The 16,178-nt window shown below is 40.5% G+C and overlaps 2 protein-coding genes across 2 annotated transcripts; both read left to right on the forward strand.

Annotated features, from left to right (window-relative positions):
* Positions 1–6,868: 6,868 nt before the first annotated feature.
* On the forward strand, positions 6,869–14,033 carry LOC119355151 (protein SET DOMAIN GROUP 41-like). Its single transcript, XM_037621928.1, has 7 exons — positions 6,869–7,026; positions 7,428–8,208; positions 8,346–8,382; positions 8,454–8,554; positions 10,371–10,469; positions 10,893–11,793; positions 12,869–14,033. The coding sequence occupies exons 2-7, from the start codon at positions 7,444–7,446 to the stop codon at positions 12,913–12,915; spliced, it is 1,950 nt and encodes a 649-aa protein (XP_037477825.1). The 5' UTR covers positions 6,869–7,026; positions 7,428–7,443; the 3' UTR covers positions 12,916–14,033.
* A 124-nt stretch (positions 14,034–14,157) lies between these two features.
* LOC119355152 (stress protein DDR48-like) lies at positions 14,158–15,253 on the forward strand. Its single transcript, XM_037621929.1, has one exon. The coding sequence runs from the start codon at positions 14,233–14,235 to the stop codon at positions 14,896–14,898; it is 666 nt and encodes a 221-aa protein (XP_037477826.1). The 5' UTR covers positions 14,158–14,232; the 3' UTR covers positions 14,899–15,253.
* The last annotated feature ends 925 nt before the right edge of the window (positions 15,254–16,178 follow it).

Consider the following 16,178-nt stretch of genomic DNA (forward strand, 5'->3'; position numbering starts at 1 on the left):
TACCGATAAAACCCGAAACTTTTTCGGTGACCAAAACAGGACTTCCCAAATATAAATCTTTACCTCCGGACCATTCCGGAACTCCTCGTGACGTCCCGGATCTCATCTGGGACTCCTAACAACATTCGGTAACCACGTATATCTATTCCTTATAACCCTAGCATCATCGAACCTTAAGTGTGTAGACCCTACGGGTTCGGGAACCATGCAGACATGACCGAGACGTTCTCCGGTCAATAACCAACAGCGGGATCTGGATACCCATGTTGGTTCCCACACGTTCCACGATGATCTCATCGGATGAACCACGATGTCAAGGACTTAATCAATCCCATATACAATTCCCTTTGTCTAGCGGTACGATACTTGCCCGAGATTCGATCGTCGGTATCCCGATACCTTGTTCAATCTCGTTACCGGCAAGTCTCTTTACTCGTTCCGTAAAACATCATCCCGTGATCAACTCCTTGATCACATTGTGCACATTATGATGATGTCCTATCGAGTGGGCCCAGAGATACCTCTCCGTTTACACGGAGTGACAAATCCCAGTCTCGATTCGTGCCAACCCAACAGACACTTTCGGAGATACCTGTAGTATACCTTTATAGCCACCCAGTTACGTTGTGATGTTTGGCACACCCAAAGCACTCCTACGGTATCCGGGAGTTGCACAATCTCATGGTCTAAGGAAATGATACTTGACATTAGAAAAGCTTTAGCATACGAACTACACGATCTTGTGCTAGGCTTAGGATTGGGTCTTGTCCATTACATCATTCTCCTAATGATGTGATCCCGTTATCAACGACATCCAATGTCCATGGTAAGGAAACCGTAACCATCTATTGATCAACAAGCTAGTCAACTAGAGGCTTACTAGGGACATGGTGTTGTCTATGTATCCACACATGTATCTGAGTTTCCTATCAATACAATTCTAGCATGGATAATAAACGATTATCATGAACAAGGAAATATAATAATAACTAATTTATTATTGCCTCTAGGGCATATTTCCAACATTACACTGTTACAAATGTATGCTAAAGCTACTCCTTACGACAAGGAAAAAGAGGATGAATGCTTTCTATCTTCACCACTTTTGTAGCATGTTCCAAATTGTTGGCTCTTTCTTATTTGAGGATTCATCATTTTTTTGTAATTTAGAAGCTGATCTGAAAGCTTGATAAGGTTAAGCATGACAAATACTCTAGAATACTTTTCCTTCCATCTTTATTTTTCTTCATAACTCATTTCAGTTTCTATACGTACAAAGCGTCTTACATCATTGTAAGTTAGTATGGTTGCCAACGCATAAACACATACAAAACCGGATAAATATTTTCTATCATGATAATTATTGGATTTCTTTTAGCTCTTTTACATTTCAATTAGTTCTTGTAAATCATCTTTATTTCATATAGAAGTCGTTGTAGTCACATATCATCTTCTATTTCCTATTATCCGCAGTAGGTAGCTATATAATTTTGGCAGTCCACACAACAAAAAATATATATAATTTGATCCAAATTAGTACAAATATATATTTTGCTACGAAGATTAGTAGAATAAAATAAGATTCGAGAATTAAGCATCTTGAACAATATAATTGCACCGTAAGGCAGTTTATACTTTTTTTTCCTGGCTACACTCGAAGAGAAGACTATACTACATGCCTATATTACTGCATTAATAAATAATTGTTGATTTTATTTAAATGAGAATATTTTCCTGCTATTACTCTATGCAGCAACATAACCACTATTGTGTCTCGCTTTTGAAAATACAATTTGAGCGACATCAAACATTGTGTATCCATTTGATTTATATTTTTAAAAACGTTTATTTTTTTATATTATGTGAATTCACCTGTTTTACGTTTGAGACGTGCGTTGCACATGCATGCTTACTAGTGTATACAAGGATATAATGTGTACGTGTGCACAATTTCAGGATGAAATACCTTAAAAATTGTGAGCTGCAAAAAAATCATGGACTTTGAGGGTGAATAGTACATATGCTAAAATGGCACAATAATTTTTGTGTAGCTCTCATTTTAACGTATCTCGATCTAAAATTTTACACGGATGCACATTATGTCTCTAGTTATATGTGTATTTTTTTCAGAATTTTTGAAGTTGCAATGTTTGAATTTTGAAGTTTCTGAATTCGGTTTCCATGGAGCTCAGCCTCCATTTGGCATTTTCGCACTCGTACCCTATATATATAGGATTACAAAACTACAGGAATTTGGATGAAATGTGTTTTTTTTGCGAAAAAACTTTCAATCTATTCATCTTTAATCATGGTAGTACAACGAACACTAGAAATAAAAAAATACATCCAGATTCGTAGACCACCTAGCGACGACTACAAACACTGAAGCGAGCCGAAGGCACGCCGATGTCATCGCCCCTCCCTTATCAGAGCCGGGCAAACCTTGTTGTAGTAGACAGTCGGGAAGTCGTCGTGCTAAGGTCTCATAGAACCAACGCACCAGAACATCAACCGCCGCGGATGAAGAGTGTAGATCAAAAGGATCCAACCTAAAGACACACGAATGAAGACGAACGACGAACAGATCCGAGCTAATCCACCAAAAACAGATCCGCCGGAGACACATCTCCACACGCCCACTGATGATGCTACACGCATCACCGGAATAGGGACTAGACGGGGAGACTTTTATTTCATCTTCAGGGAGCCACCGCCGTCTCGTCTTTCTAAGCAGGACACAAACCATAACTGTAACGCCCTCGATGCGGCTATATCTCCTATGTGTCGAAGCACGACTTAGAGGCATAATCACATCGAAAGCAATGTCGCAAGTGAGGTAATCTTCACACAACTCATGTAATACATAAGGGAAAGAGATACATAGTTGGCTTACAATCGCCACTTCACACAATTACATGAATAAAGCATTACAACATCCAAATACAATCAAGGTCCGACTACGGAACCAAAATAAAAGAAGAACCCCAAATGCGACAAGGTCCCTGATCGACCCCAACTGGGCTCCACTACTGATCAACTATAACGAAACAACACCAAGGACAAGATCTTCATCGAGCTCCTCCGTGAGCTCGGTTGCGTCATCTGCACGGTTCAACGGCACCTGCAAGCTGGTTTTGGAAGTAATCTGTGAGTCACGGGGACTCAGCAATCTCACACCCTCGCGATCAAGACTATTTAAGCTTATGGGTAAGGTAAAAGGTATGAGGTGGAGCTGTAGCAAACGACTAGCATATATGGTGGCTAACATACGCAAAAGAGAGCGAGAAGAGAAGGCAAAGCACGATCGAGAAACTATGATCAAGAAGTGATCCTAGAACAACCTACGTCAAACATAACTCCAACACCGTGTTCACTTCCCGGACTCCGCCGGAAAGAGACCATCACGGTTACACATGCGGTTGATGCATTTTAGTTAAGGTCAACTTTAGGTTTTCTACAACCGGACGTTAACAAATTCCCATCTGCCCATAACCGCAGGCACGGCTTTCGAAAGTTCAAATCCCTGCAGGGGTGTCCCAACTTAGCCCATGACAAGCTCTCACGGTCAATGAAGGATATACTTTCTCCCGAGACATTCCGATCAGACTCGGTATCCCGGTTCTACAAGACAACTTCGACAAGTTAAAATAAATCCAGCAACACCGCCAGAATGTGCCGACAAATCCCGATAGGACCTGCACATATCTCGTTCTCAGGGCACACTCAGATGAGCTCTCCATACAACTAAAACCAAACCTCGAGTTTCCCCGAGGGGGCGCTGCACAGGACTCTAGTTTGGACCAACACTCAGAGGAGCACTGGCCCGGGGGGGGGGTAAAAAATGATGACCCTTGGGCTGGCCGACCCAAGGGAAAGAAAAGGCTAGGTGGCGAATGGTAAAACCAATGTTGGGAATTGCTGGAGAAGTTTTATTCAAGGCGAACTGTCAAGGGGTTCCCATTATAACCCAACCGCGTAAGGAACGCAAAATCCGGGAACATAACACCGATATGACGGAAACTAGGGCGGGAAGAGTGGAACAAAACACCAGGCATAAGGCCGAGCCTTCCACCCTTTACCAAGTATATAGATGCATTAATTAAATAAGAGATATTGTGATATCCCAACAAGTAAACATGTTCCAACAAGGAACGATCTCCATGTTCCAACAAGGAACAAACTTCAATCTTCACCTGCAACTAACAACGCTATAAGAGGGGCTGAGCAAAGCGGTAACATAGCCAAACAACGGTTTGCTAGGACAAGGTGGGTTAGAGACTTGGTCCAACAATATACTTCCCACCGGCAAGGGCCGAGATCCACTCCGCCTCCATAGCCCTAAGGCCACCGGAGACGGGACGGACCGGCGCCGACGCCGGTGGGAAGTAAAGAACCCTAGTTTTGAGGAGGCGGCGGCTGGCTACGTTGGAGGCGGCGGCTGGGTACGTTCCTAAGTTGGATGAAATGTGTTTGATAGAACATAGTACAAAACAAAAGAATTCTTCCAAGAAGTTTAAGCGGAAGGAGTTTTTTCTTCAAAATCAAGTAGAAATGAATCCTATGAAAAAATCCTAATGATTGAGATCATGCAAATCAAACAATCACCATAGGGGACGTACTAAATGTTTACTTTTTAGTTCTTACTAGCAAAAGAGCCCGTGGGGTGCAACATAAGAGAAAACATAACACACGCTCTTAACTCAACAACCATCACTCAAGACCACAATAGGTTCATCTCCTTTATTTTTGCGAGGCATCATATTTGTGTTACCGCTTATCCTCCTTCTCACTCTCGTCGGCGATGGCCTCAGTGTTCACACAAAACAACAAAAAAACGTGTGTTAAATATGGTTAATCCCTCTCCCTCTCTCTCTCTCCCCCTCTCTCCTCCCTCTCCCTCTCTCTCTCCCTCTCTCTCTCGCTCGCTTTCACTCACTCTCGCGATGAGAAATCTGTTGTTTTCCCCTGCGATATTTTTCAGAGGTATGCATGTGTAGTTATCGATATTTTATTTTCCCGTATATGGTTATAGTGGGGTGTTTATTTGCAATCTGGATCGCCGCCGGTATGAAAAAAATGAATCTTGCGCTATAAATTATAAGTTTGCTTCCATAACAATATTTTAAAAATGTTTAACAGGTAAAATTAACATGATATTTAGATTCCACACATTTTTCTAATAAAATTTCATATATAATATGTTAAAATTGAAGTTACGGTTTAAAAGATACAAATAATTTAGAAAATCATTTGGTTTGACTCAAATATATTCCAAAATAATATTTAAAAATACTTAACAGGTAAAAATAATCTCATATTCTAAATATTTTTCTAATCAAATTTTATATATAACATGTTCAAATCGGAGTTACGGTTTAAAAGACATGGATAATTTTAAAAAGCATTTGTTTGACTTAAATATGATCCACGGATGAATTACCTAAAATATCAGGGGGTGTTTCGAAAAATGTAAAATAACGGTTCGGGTGTGACTTAAATCCGGACGGCGGGTTGATTTCAAGAAAAGACAGAGACTTTTATGTAAAATACGAAAATAACGATTTGTTTTAACTTAAAACAGAATTGCAGATTGAATTCTCTGAAATAGAGGGACTTTTCTGAAAAATGCCATGATAGACGAAAGAAATCAAATTTGCTTTATTATTATATACTAGCAAAAGAGCCCGTGCGTTGCAACGGGAGAGAAAACATAACACACGCTCTTAACTCAACAACCATCACTCAAGATCACAATAGGTTCATCTCCTTTATTTTTGCGAGGCATCATATTTGTGTTGCCGCTTATCCTCCTTATCACCCTCGCCGGCGATGGCCTCGGTGTTCACACAAAACAACAAAAAATGTGTGTTGAATATGGTTAATCCTAAGGCGTCTCTCTCCCTCTCTCCTCCCTCTCCCTCTCTCTCTCACTCTCGCGATGAGAAATCTGTTGTTTTCCCCTGTGACATTTTTCAGAGGTATGCATGTGCAGTTATCGATGTTTTCTTTTCCGTATATGGTTATAGTGGGGTGTTTATTTGCAATTCGGATCGCCGCCGGTATGAAAAAAATGAATCTTGCGTTATAAATTATAAGTTTGCTTCCATAACAATATTTAAAAAATATTTAATAGGTAAAATCAACATCATATTTAGATTCCACACATCTTTTTATTAAAATTTCATATATAATATGTTAAAATCAAAGTTACGGTTTAAAAGATACAAATAATTTAGAAAATCATTTGGTTTGATTCAAATATATTCCAAAAAATATTTAAAAATACTTAACATGTAAAAATAATCTCATATTCATATTCTAATATCTTTCTAATCAAATTTCATATATAACATGTTTAAACCGGAGTTACGGTTTAAAAGATATGAATGATTTTAAAAAGTATTTGTTTGACTTAAATATGATCCGCGGATGAATTAGCTAAATATCAGGAGAGGTTTCGAAAAGTGTAAAATAACGGTTCGGGTGTGACTTAAATCTGGACAGCGGGTTGATTTCAAGAAAAGACAGGGACTTTTGTGCAAAATACGAAAATAACTATTCGGTTTAACTTAAAACAGGACTGCGGGTTGAATTCTCTGAAATAGTGAGACTTTTTTGAAAAATGCCATAACGGACGAAAGAAATTTCATTTGCTTTATTATTAGGTAAAGATAAAGATAAAGATATAGGTAAAGATAAAGATACAAGTTTGAGAGAGGCAAGCAAGCAGCGTGGAATCGTGTGCACCACGGGCCCTAAGATCACTCACAGTACATCAAGCCCAGTTTAGAAGGGCTCAGTACATCAGGCCCAGTTTAGAAGGGCTCAAAGCCTCAGATAAGTTCCAATAAGCCATGAGCCCAACAACAGCACCAAGAAACAACGCACTCTCGTCTTCTCCGTCGCCGGGGCAACACGCCGCCGTGCCGCCCCCTCTCGTCCCGTCCGTGGTTGTCACCGCGCTTTCCTACCTCACCCGCAGGCTTGCGACTGCGTTGTTCGGCGGCTATCTCGGTTCCAAACTAAGTAAGCCTCACCTTCCCAGCTGTCTTTTTTAGCGAGGGTTTGGTGCCCTACGCATTGCTTCGCATCTCTGCAGCCGCTAGATTTTTCCAGGCCCTGATTTCAGTTGTCTTGAGAACGCTCAATTGTAGTATGTATCTTCAGTGCTCCTGCTCTTCTATTTTGCCCCCAAATGAACTGGTTTGACAGATGATACTCTAGTGGGAAAAATAGGTTTATTTGTTAAGAAGTTTTGGTGTAGTTTCAAGACCAACCGGAGCCAAAGAGCATACAGGATGTATCATAAAGGGACGGTAGCTGAGACGTAGATCATGTTGCGGCGAAAGCTTAGTTCAGTTCTGCTGAGCATTGGATAATCTAGTCTAACTCATGTTTTCCCTTTTGCGCGAAACTGAACCTTGCAGCAGGAGGAAAGGACCCATGGCAATGGAGATGAGAGCCCGGGAATCTGTAGGCATGTCGGAGGACCTGACACGGGCAATCGCACCTTATGCCACAGCCCTGCACGACGCTTTCCTCCACTCCCATTGCTCCTCGTGTTTCAGGAAGTTGCCATCGCAACCTCCATGTGCCATGTCTTGTATGCTCTGCTGCTCCGTTCAGTACTGCTGCTCAGACTGCTTAAGCTCGGATTGTGAAGTGCATTCTTCTTCTGGTGAATGTTGTTTCTTCGCCGATCACCTCAAGAAAGCATCTTCATCCTACGTCACTGAAGGCACGAGCGATGTCCGTGCTTCTCTTCGACTTCTTTATTTTCTCGAGATGCATGGTCTTGTCTCGTCAGATTCAATCAACCGGTCCAGCAGAATTGGTGGGCTTTCAACAATTGGTATTCGGGAAGTTCTGGAGGAAGGTGGGGAGGTTGCCGAGAGGATACTGAAGGGAAGCATGCTGATGTCGTCTGCCAGAAAAATGAGGACGCAAACATCTGTTGTTTTCTCCAATGGCCTGACAGTAGAGATAGTGGCATTATGGGCAGTGATGATCAACAGCGTTGAGGTGCAGATTAGTGACGAGTGGGATCTGGGGATTGCAGTTTATGGACCTAGTTTCTCATGGTTCAATCATAGTTGCTTTCCGAATGCTTCTTATAGTTTTGTGTTGGCTCCACCCAATGAAGATTATGTTTCAAACAAATCAGAATACCGTGCAGTCCCTGCTAGCAAAGGGGTTGCTCCAGATGCGGTAAAGGAAATCAAATTATTGTTTTGTTTGGTGTATTCTGAACTTTTGCATCCACTATTCTTACAGTCAATCAACTACTTTGAATATCAAATATTTCTGAATTTAGAGTAAGTTATTTGACTTTTCATTGGTTGCAGTGGCATGCTTGGCAATTTGAAGAGGGTTCTACTCATGGTACTTCTTTCATGTTCATTTATTCTGCAACGTGAGGCAACATTCTGAACCTTTACCCTGACTCTCTTTAGCACTTGGCAAATATGGCCCAAGAGTTGTTGTCCGTTGCATAAAGCCAATCAACAAGGGGGATGAAGTTTGCATAACATACATTGATCTTCTCCAGACCAGGGTACTGTTTTCTTGCTAAATCCTAGTTTGCATGAGTTTCCAATGCAAGTACTCCCTCTGTCCGGTGAAGAGTGTACATCTAAATTTTTTAGGACAAATTATGGAGTTAAGTAAAAAATGCATTGGAAAGGTGCAAGCCACCATCTCTCTCCTCTTTAATTACCCAGCCCCCAATGAGCTAAGTGCATGTGGCAATTAAGAAGACCATGTGTAGATTGCTATTGGTCTTGATTACCGTGTGATGAAAGAGAAGTAACTTTTTCTACTTTAAAGTGAATTTGAAAGATAGAAGTACACTCTTTTGTGGACAAATTTTGAAGCTAGATGTACACTTTCCACCGGACGGAGGGAGTAGGTCAGTTATCTTAATATATTATTAGTTGTGCAGAATCACATGAAGGCTCAATTGTTCCATGAACTGTAATAATGGGCTATAGTGGTTCCCTTAGTATTAGTTTTTACATCAAAATCCCCCTTAAGTTTAGATAACCATGCTTAATATAAATCTTTATGCACTTGGCGAAACTGTGTTTCTTGTCGAAAAACAGGGCCACCCTTGTCCATTTTCATCCAAAACAGAAGCACATAGATATTGTAATGCAGTTTAGTATTATAGCTTCTAACTTTCTGTTGAGCTGCTGCTGTCGGTAGATGTTCCGATCACTATTTAGTCCTACCATATGCGAAAGCTATATCTGAATGAAGAACATTGTCCAGTACTCCTAAGCCACAGGAGCACAACCAACAAGCTCCCAAAATTCTAAAACTAATTAAGTCAATTAACACAGTATACACCTGTCATGCTACACAATTGCATGTTCAAACCCAACCTACACATCAAGAAAGAAGAAAAAAGACAAATTCTGCCATGAATAGCACCATCTCCTGTGAATAGCATTTCTCTTCTGCTTTTCTTAGTGGCGGTGTGGAATTTGCATTTTGAAATTTCATGACATACTATAAATACACATTGTATCAATCCACCCGATGTTTCAGAATTTTTTAAGACAGTTTGGTTGTGCTCCCATGAGGTCGTGGGTTCAAGTCCTGGAAACAGCCGCTTGCAGAAATGTAGGGAAAGGCTGCATACTATAGACCCAAAGTGGTCGGACCCTTCCCAGGACCCTGTGCAAGCGGGAGCTACGTGCACCAGGCTGCCCTTTTTTAGTTTGGTTGTGCTCCCATGGCTTGGGATCATGCGAGCTCCACAAGCCTTGGGAGCACCAGATATGTCTTTCATCTGAATGCACACCTACTTCAGGATGGATTTGCACATTATATGTTTCCATTTAGATTGTGTAGCTGTGTTATATCTTGGATCTTTTTATTATGCACACTGACTGTCTTGGTTAAGTTGTTGTGGTAGACAATGTTTTCCGTGCCATCCATATAGTAGGTCAATATGCTTTAGGATATTACATAGTCCCTCCATTCTTGAATGCATAACGACTTAGGAGTTTGCACTTCTAACAAGTTGCATGTGGAAAAGAGTCAAAGACTGCATGACCCCTCTTTATTAGGCCGGTTATTACCTTTCGAAGTTGTCTGTTACTCTAGTCGAAACTAATAAATGGAATTTGAAATAGCCAAAGGGAAGGGTATGCAAGGGAAAATCTGGTGTAAAGTTATCCCGAAATGGTAAAATGACATATTTAGGAACAAAATTTTGAACTAGAATAACATGCGTTCAAGAACTGCAGGAGTTCAGGTGTGTTGTTTCTTTTTTGGTTTTCTAACTGTTTGCACATCAAATAAAGTAGGAGTTACTTTTATTTCCCTTCTTTGTCACACTCATAAGTTAGAACTTCCCTTTACAGGAAGCAAGGCATTCAGATCTTTGGTCAAAGTATAAGTTTATTTGTTCTTGTGAGCGCTGTACTGCATCACCAGAATCATATGTGGATTTTATTCTAAACGTAAGAGCCAAACCCCGGAGAAAATATTGTCATCATTTGCTTGCAATTTACCATGTACTATCTTTATGCACTTCTAGTATTGTGCCATATTCCTTTCAGTCAAATAAATTTGATTTTCTACTCTGCTATGAAGTTCTTTCTAGCCACCCATATTTTCAGACTCTTATAAATTCCAGTGGCTTGTATGTTTGTAAACCTTGGTGTGTTATCTCTATCAGTGTGACCCAGCTTACATCTTTGAACTTCTCTCAGATATCTCTCATCCCAGCACAACTTACAAAAAACTATAAATTGACCAGTAACTAGTATCAGTGACATATACATTAACTAGCAACCCTTTTTAGATAGTCGCGTATGTTGCAGGTTCCTGACAGTTTATGCTTAACTTATATCTTCTGTGAGCTGACATGGTACCCTCATCAGTGTGACTTCAGGAACTTGAATTCACCAGAGAATGCTTTTATATCTCTAGCAATTGAGGATTTTGATGATATCTTACAACAAGCAATATCGGAATATTCATTGGGTGATGATCCCAAAGCCAGCTGTGCTATGATTGAAAGTTTGCTTTCTGAAAACTTGATGGGTGATCTGCAGCAAGTGGAACTTTCACAGAAAAGACATATACTACATCCTCTTCATCATATATGTCTAAGAGCTTATATGACGCTTGCCTCTGCTTACCGCTTTCGTGCCCTAGAATCCAGTACTGATGGCTTTAAGGGAGAAAACAGTGCCGTTTCTTTCAAAATGACCAAAGCTGCAGTAGCTTATTCATTTCTTCTTGCAGGAGCTACGCACCATCTGTTCTTATCTGAACGTTCCTTTATGACCCCGCTGGCGCATTTTTTGTTAAGCGCTGGACGGTCCATGTTAGATTTTGTTGAATGTGTAAAGGGAGAGAGAAGGAAAAATGTATCCCAAGCTAAGTTTAGCTTTGCTTCATGTTCAGCAAGTTCAGGAACACGTGATTCCATGCAGTACCATCAATTCAGATCAACTTGTGAGGAATTTGGCAAGCACATGTTATCGTTATCATTGCAGTGCTGGTCATTTCTTGTGCAAAGCTCACCCTGCCTGGAAAAGATAAAAAACCCTATAGACTTCAGTTGGCTTGGGACAGCAATATTTCAGTCTCTCCATCTTTCTGAGGTAGATTCTGCCAACCTTTCTTGTACAGATGGTCTAGAAATTTTCACTGAAGAGCAGAAGGGGTGTATTCTCAGCTTAGCTATTTGCTGCATCACCTTTTGCAAATATCTTGCAAATATATGCTATGGTCCACAACATTATTTGGCAAATCATGCTAAAGATCTGCTTGAAGGTATCAATCTTGCACAATGACGTTGATGTTTGATGTGCTCCATCGTCATTATCGATGGTTGTGGAGCTTACTTTCAAGATGGTCGCAGGATTAAATGAATATTTTCTTTGTATGTAAGCACAGTTTGTCAATTCTGTTTATTCCGATGAACAAAGTTAATGACAATGAGATTTATTGGAAAAGTCTCTGACATGCTTTCGTGGCAGTGGTTTCACTTAAGATTCATGCTTCTGTATAATGATGTAGCAGTGTTGTCTCGAAGTCTGTTCTAGCACTCTGTCACGCTAGCATTCTATGGTTGATCCCTGGACCATTCTATTGGTAACCTCTCCCATTATGCAAAAGTATTCACATGCTTTCTGGTTGAGATGCAAATTCTTTTTGTTTATCGGACATGGAAGAATCATCATCAAACTGGGCCATGAAGATCTTCACCTTAAGTAAAGGCGCAAACAAAGCTATTATATTTCTACTCTTTAGTTGGTGTCAGTTATTGGTGGCTGGGGGAAGGGCAGGGAGGGGATACTCTCATTTCATAGATGACACAAGTTGCATGTTGTTGGCAGCGCAGTGCAGAGTCGTGTCATCTAGCAATAATTGAAGATATTTTCTAAAATATTTTTTGTGAGAAACAATTTACCTTATTTTTGGTCACAAGTTCAAGTATGTCTTGGTTCAATGAACTGAAAACGACATGTTTGCCTCTTTGATCAAGAATATAATTATTTCATTCTTTTTGGCAGCAAAACTGTTAAATGGAGGATGCTCCTTGTAAATGTATTCCTCAGATGAAAAGAAAATTGTTTTAGACATGAATGACATGGTGACAGTTTATTGCTATGTTTGAACAGAGATATTTCACTCTACACAATTGGATGAAACGAATTCATCCTGCAAAGTTGCCTTGTGTCACCTGCATCTTTGCAGATGGACAGATTTTGTGGGTTGTTGTGTACAGTAAACCAAACATGTTTATTTTTCTCATTTTGTCAATTTTAGTATGATAAGTGATTTTGGCCCTACTTCTGTATTCTTAGTTGGTTACTTTCTAAGCCTGATTTGATCTTTGCTGCAGGGATTCCTAAGCACACTGGAGAAATGTGTAAGCACATGAATGACTGATCATTCTGATACCAGCCAGCACAGTTTACTGCAACTGCAACTGCAACTGCAACTGCAACTGCAACTGCTGCTTTCTCTTTAACCTGCTCATTATCATGCCAGCAGTAACTTGTAGCTTATCTCTAGAACTTCAAGCTTCTATATGTTTCAGTACCACTTAGTTAGCTTCATTGTTTCAGCTAACGGGTTTAGCTTAGACATGTGTTTTACTGATAAGCTGAACAGCATAAATGATCAGAAATTTAGGTTCGACCACAACCACAAACACAGCAAATTTGGTTACTGAGAAACAGATGCTCTGCCGTAGCAGGTTTAATGGATGCCCACCAGAATAATTGTCAGAATATGCTTTGGCATCTTCCACTGCCTGCAGCATTGCTTCCACTGACCTAACCAATGGGAAGTTAAACTGTCCTCCATTAATGAGCCGGCGTGTCTATTCCTACCAGGCACCTTTCTGCTTAAAGTGGGTGTTGCTGATAATTCAGGAATTTCTCCTCTCTATCGTATCTCTCTCTCTCCCCCAAAGAAAGATCTTATGTGTCAACATTTTTCTAGTTGAAGGATATTCTGTATCGCATGGTATTCACGATGTGCTGCGTGTATAATGAATTCACGATTGATTTGTAGGCACTTATTTGATGCTGAGCTAATGGTCTATACCTGCATCTTAATTCTTAATTTTATACGAGGTTTTTTATAGATGTAGTGCTGATGCTGCAAACCATATGTTGGGAGTGAGCTTTTATTTTAACGGTGTTCTCTTCTCACAATATGGGTGTGCTATGTATGGTTTGTTTTCCCTTTTAGAACAGTTAAAATTTCACAGTTAACAGTTGTAGTGCATAAACCTGCTTTACTTTTGCTGAAAAACTATATATATAAATGAACTTGACGTAGGACCCATCCTTTCAATAAGGGGAGTGATATTTCCCATGTATGTTTAGTTGATTATACATTAACTAAAATAATATGGTGTGCATTGGAAATTTTGAATGATTGAAGGGTATATTTGTGGATTATTTTTGTTTTTGTGGGCACATGTCGCTGCAGTTCCACTTGTCCCTTGGTTACAAAAATTGCAAAAAGATCTCCACCAGAGAACAGAAGAAGTGCTTTCAGTCATTAAGTGTGCATGATATTAGCCACATAATTTCGATTGATGGAGCCTTGTTCTGATGCAATAATTTATTTTTCCAACTGCTTTGGTGTAGCTAGTTACCGCTATAAATACCTCCTACCGTATTGCTTCTTAGTAACACAGTGCAACCAAGCAGCTACTTGTGTTCTGTGTGATACATTTCTCTTTATTTTGAGATGGCAGGTGAGTATGATCGCAGCAGTTACGGAAGGTCAGGCACAGGCAGTGACGAAGGCGGGTACAACAAGACCAGCGAGGAAGACTATGGCCGCAGCAGCGATGAATACGGCCATGGTACCGGTGGTTTCAACAAATCCAGCAACGACACCAACACGGACGACTACAGTAGCAGTGGCGACTACAACAAGTCCAGCACTGACAATTTCACTGGCGGCTTGAACAAATCTAGCACTGATGACTACACTGGCGGTGGCAGCTACAACAAAACTGGTGCCGACGACTACAGTGCCGGTGGCAGCTACAACAAGTCCAGCACCGACGATTTCAGTGGCGGCCACAACAAGTCTAGCACGGACGACTATGATGGTGGCTACAAGAACTCCAGCGCCGATGCCGGCTATGGCGAAGGCGGTTACAAGAAACCAAGCACCGAGGACTCCTCCGCGTACAACAAATCAAGCATCGAGGAGGACTACAGCAGCGGCAAGAACACCCCCAACACTGATGACTACGACGGCAGTGGCTACAACAAGTCCAGCACTGATGACGACTATGATGGCTATAAGAAGCCCAGCGCCGACGAGTACAGTGGTGGCTACAGCAAGTCCGGCGCCGATGGGTATGCCACTGGTGCAGGCAAGACCGGCTCTGATGATTACTAGACAAAATCGCCGTGAAAGTGAGTGTGTTTGCGATGCTAAATACTCCCTCCGTAAACTAATATAAGAGCGTTTAGATCACTATTTTAGTGTTCTAAACACTCTTATATTAGTTTACAGAGGGAGTACGTATGTATGTGTGGTTGCTACTGCTACTGGTCCTTGCTAAATGATTTAGCATTTGTATTCTTACTCTTTTCTTTATGGTAGGGTTCGTTTATATGTATACTGATGTGATCCCATCATAGAGCCGCGGCTGTTGAGATGAGTGTGTATATGTACCCGTGTATAGCAGTCTTGCTGTCCATCTATGCGCCTGTACGAATGCGTAATACACTTTATCATGTCTGTAGCTGGATATAACGTTACTCCATCCATCCCGAAAAGGTTGCCTTAGATTTGTCTAGATACATATAATCCTCGGTCATATTCTACTCCCTCCGTTTCACAATGTAGCGCGTATAAGGTCAAACTTTATAAACTTTGACCAAGTTTGTAGAGAAAAATATATACATCTAGAATATCAAATACATATCCTTAGATACATCACAAGACGTACTTCCATATTGTATATATTTTGTATTGTAAATATAAATAGTTTTCTTCATAAACTTGATCAAAATTTGTAAAGTTTGAAAGTCCTGCATATGTATGAACCAGCAAGATGCCCGTGCATTGCACGGGACATCAAGATGCATTTTTATTATAAAACACCTGTTGTGATTGATCCATGTGGGAGTAATTTCATGTATAAAAACTAATGATATCTCAAAAAAGAGGAGAGATAAAGTGAGGAGTGGGCGTGATGGTGATTGGTAGTCGGACTGAGCAGAGGCATGGGGATGGACGACGCCGGCAGCGGCCACCATGCCAGATTGTTCCAGAGTCTTTCTTTTTAATTGCTCAACAATGAGATTGTGGGAGATAAGAATGAATGAGGAAATGCCTTGTCTGCAAATATGGAGAGAGATGCGGGTATCTTTTTGTAAAATTGCCATAGTTTGCTTTCTATCCGCCAGATATTAGATTGGACGGTTATATTGCAAGATGATAGACATACTATTATCATCAACTCGTTTTTTTATAAAAGTAAAGATTTTGATTATAGTTATGCAAATGTGTACTACACCGTTTTTTTTCCTTTCGTGCTACTTTTTTGCAGTCGATTATTCATAGCTGAGCAGCAGGAAACTAGCTTGATGTGCAACCACACACACGCGGTCTCCATATCAAACTACCCGCAAATGTGTACTGTATGAATAGTTGATTATAATTAAAAAATG

The sequence above is a fragment of the Triticum dicoccoides genome, chromosome 2A (assembly GCF_002162155.2).
Source record: "Triticum dicoccoides isolate Atlit2015 ecotype Zavitan chromosome 2A, WEW_v2.0, whole genome shotgun sequence".
NCBI classification, from domain to species: domain Eukaryota; kingdom Viridiplantae; phylum Streptophyta; class Magnoliopsida; order Poales; family Poaceae; genus Triticum; species Triticum dicoccoides.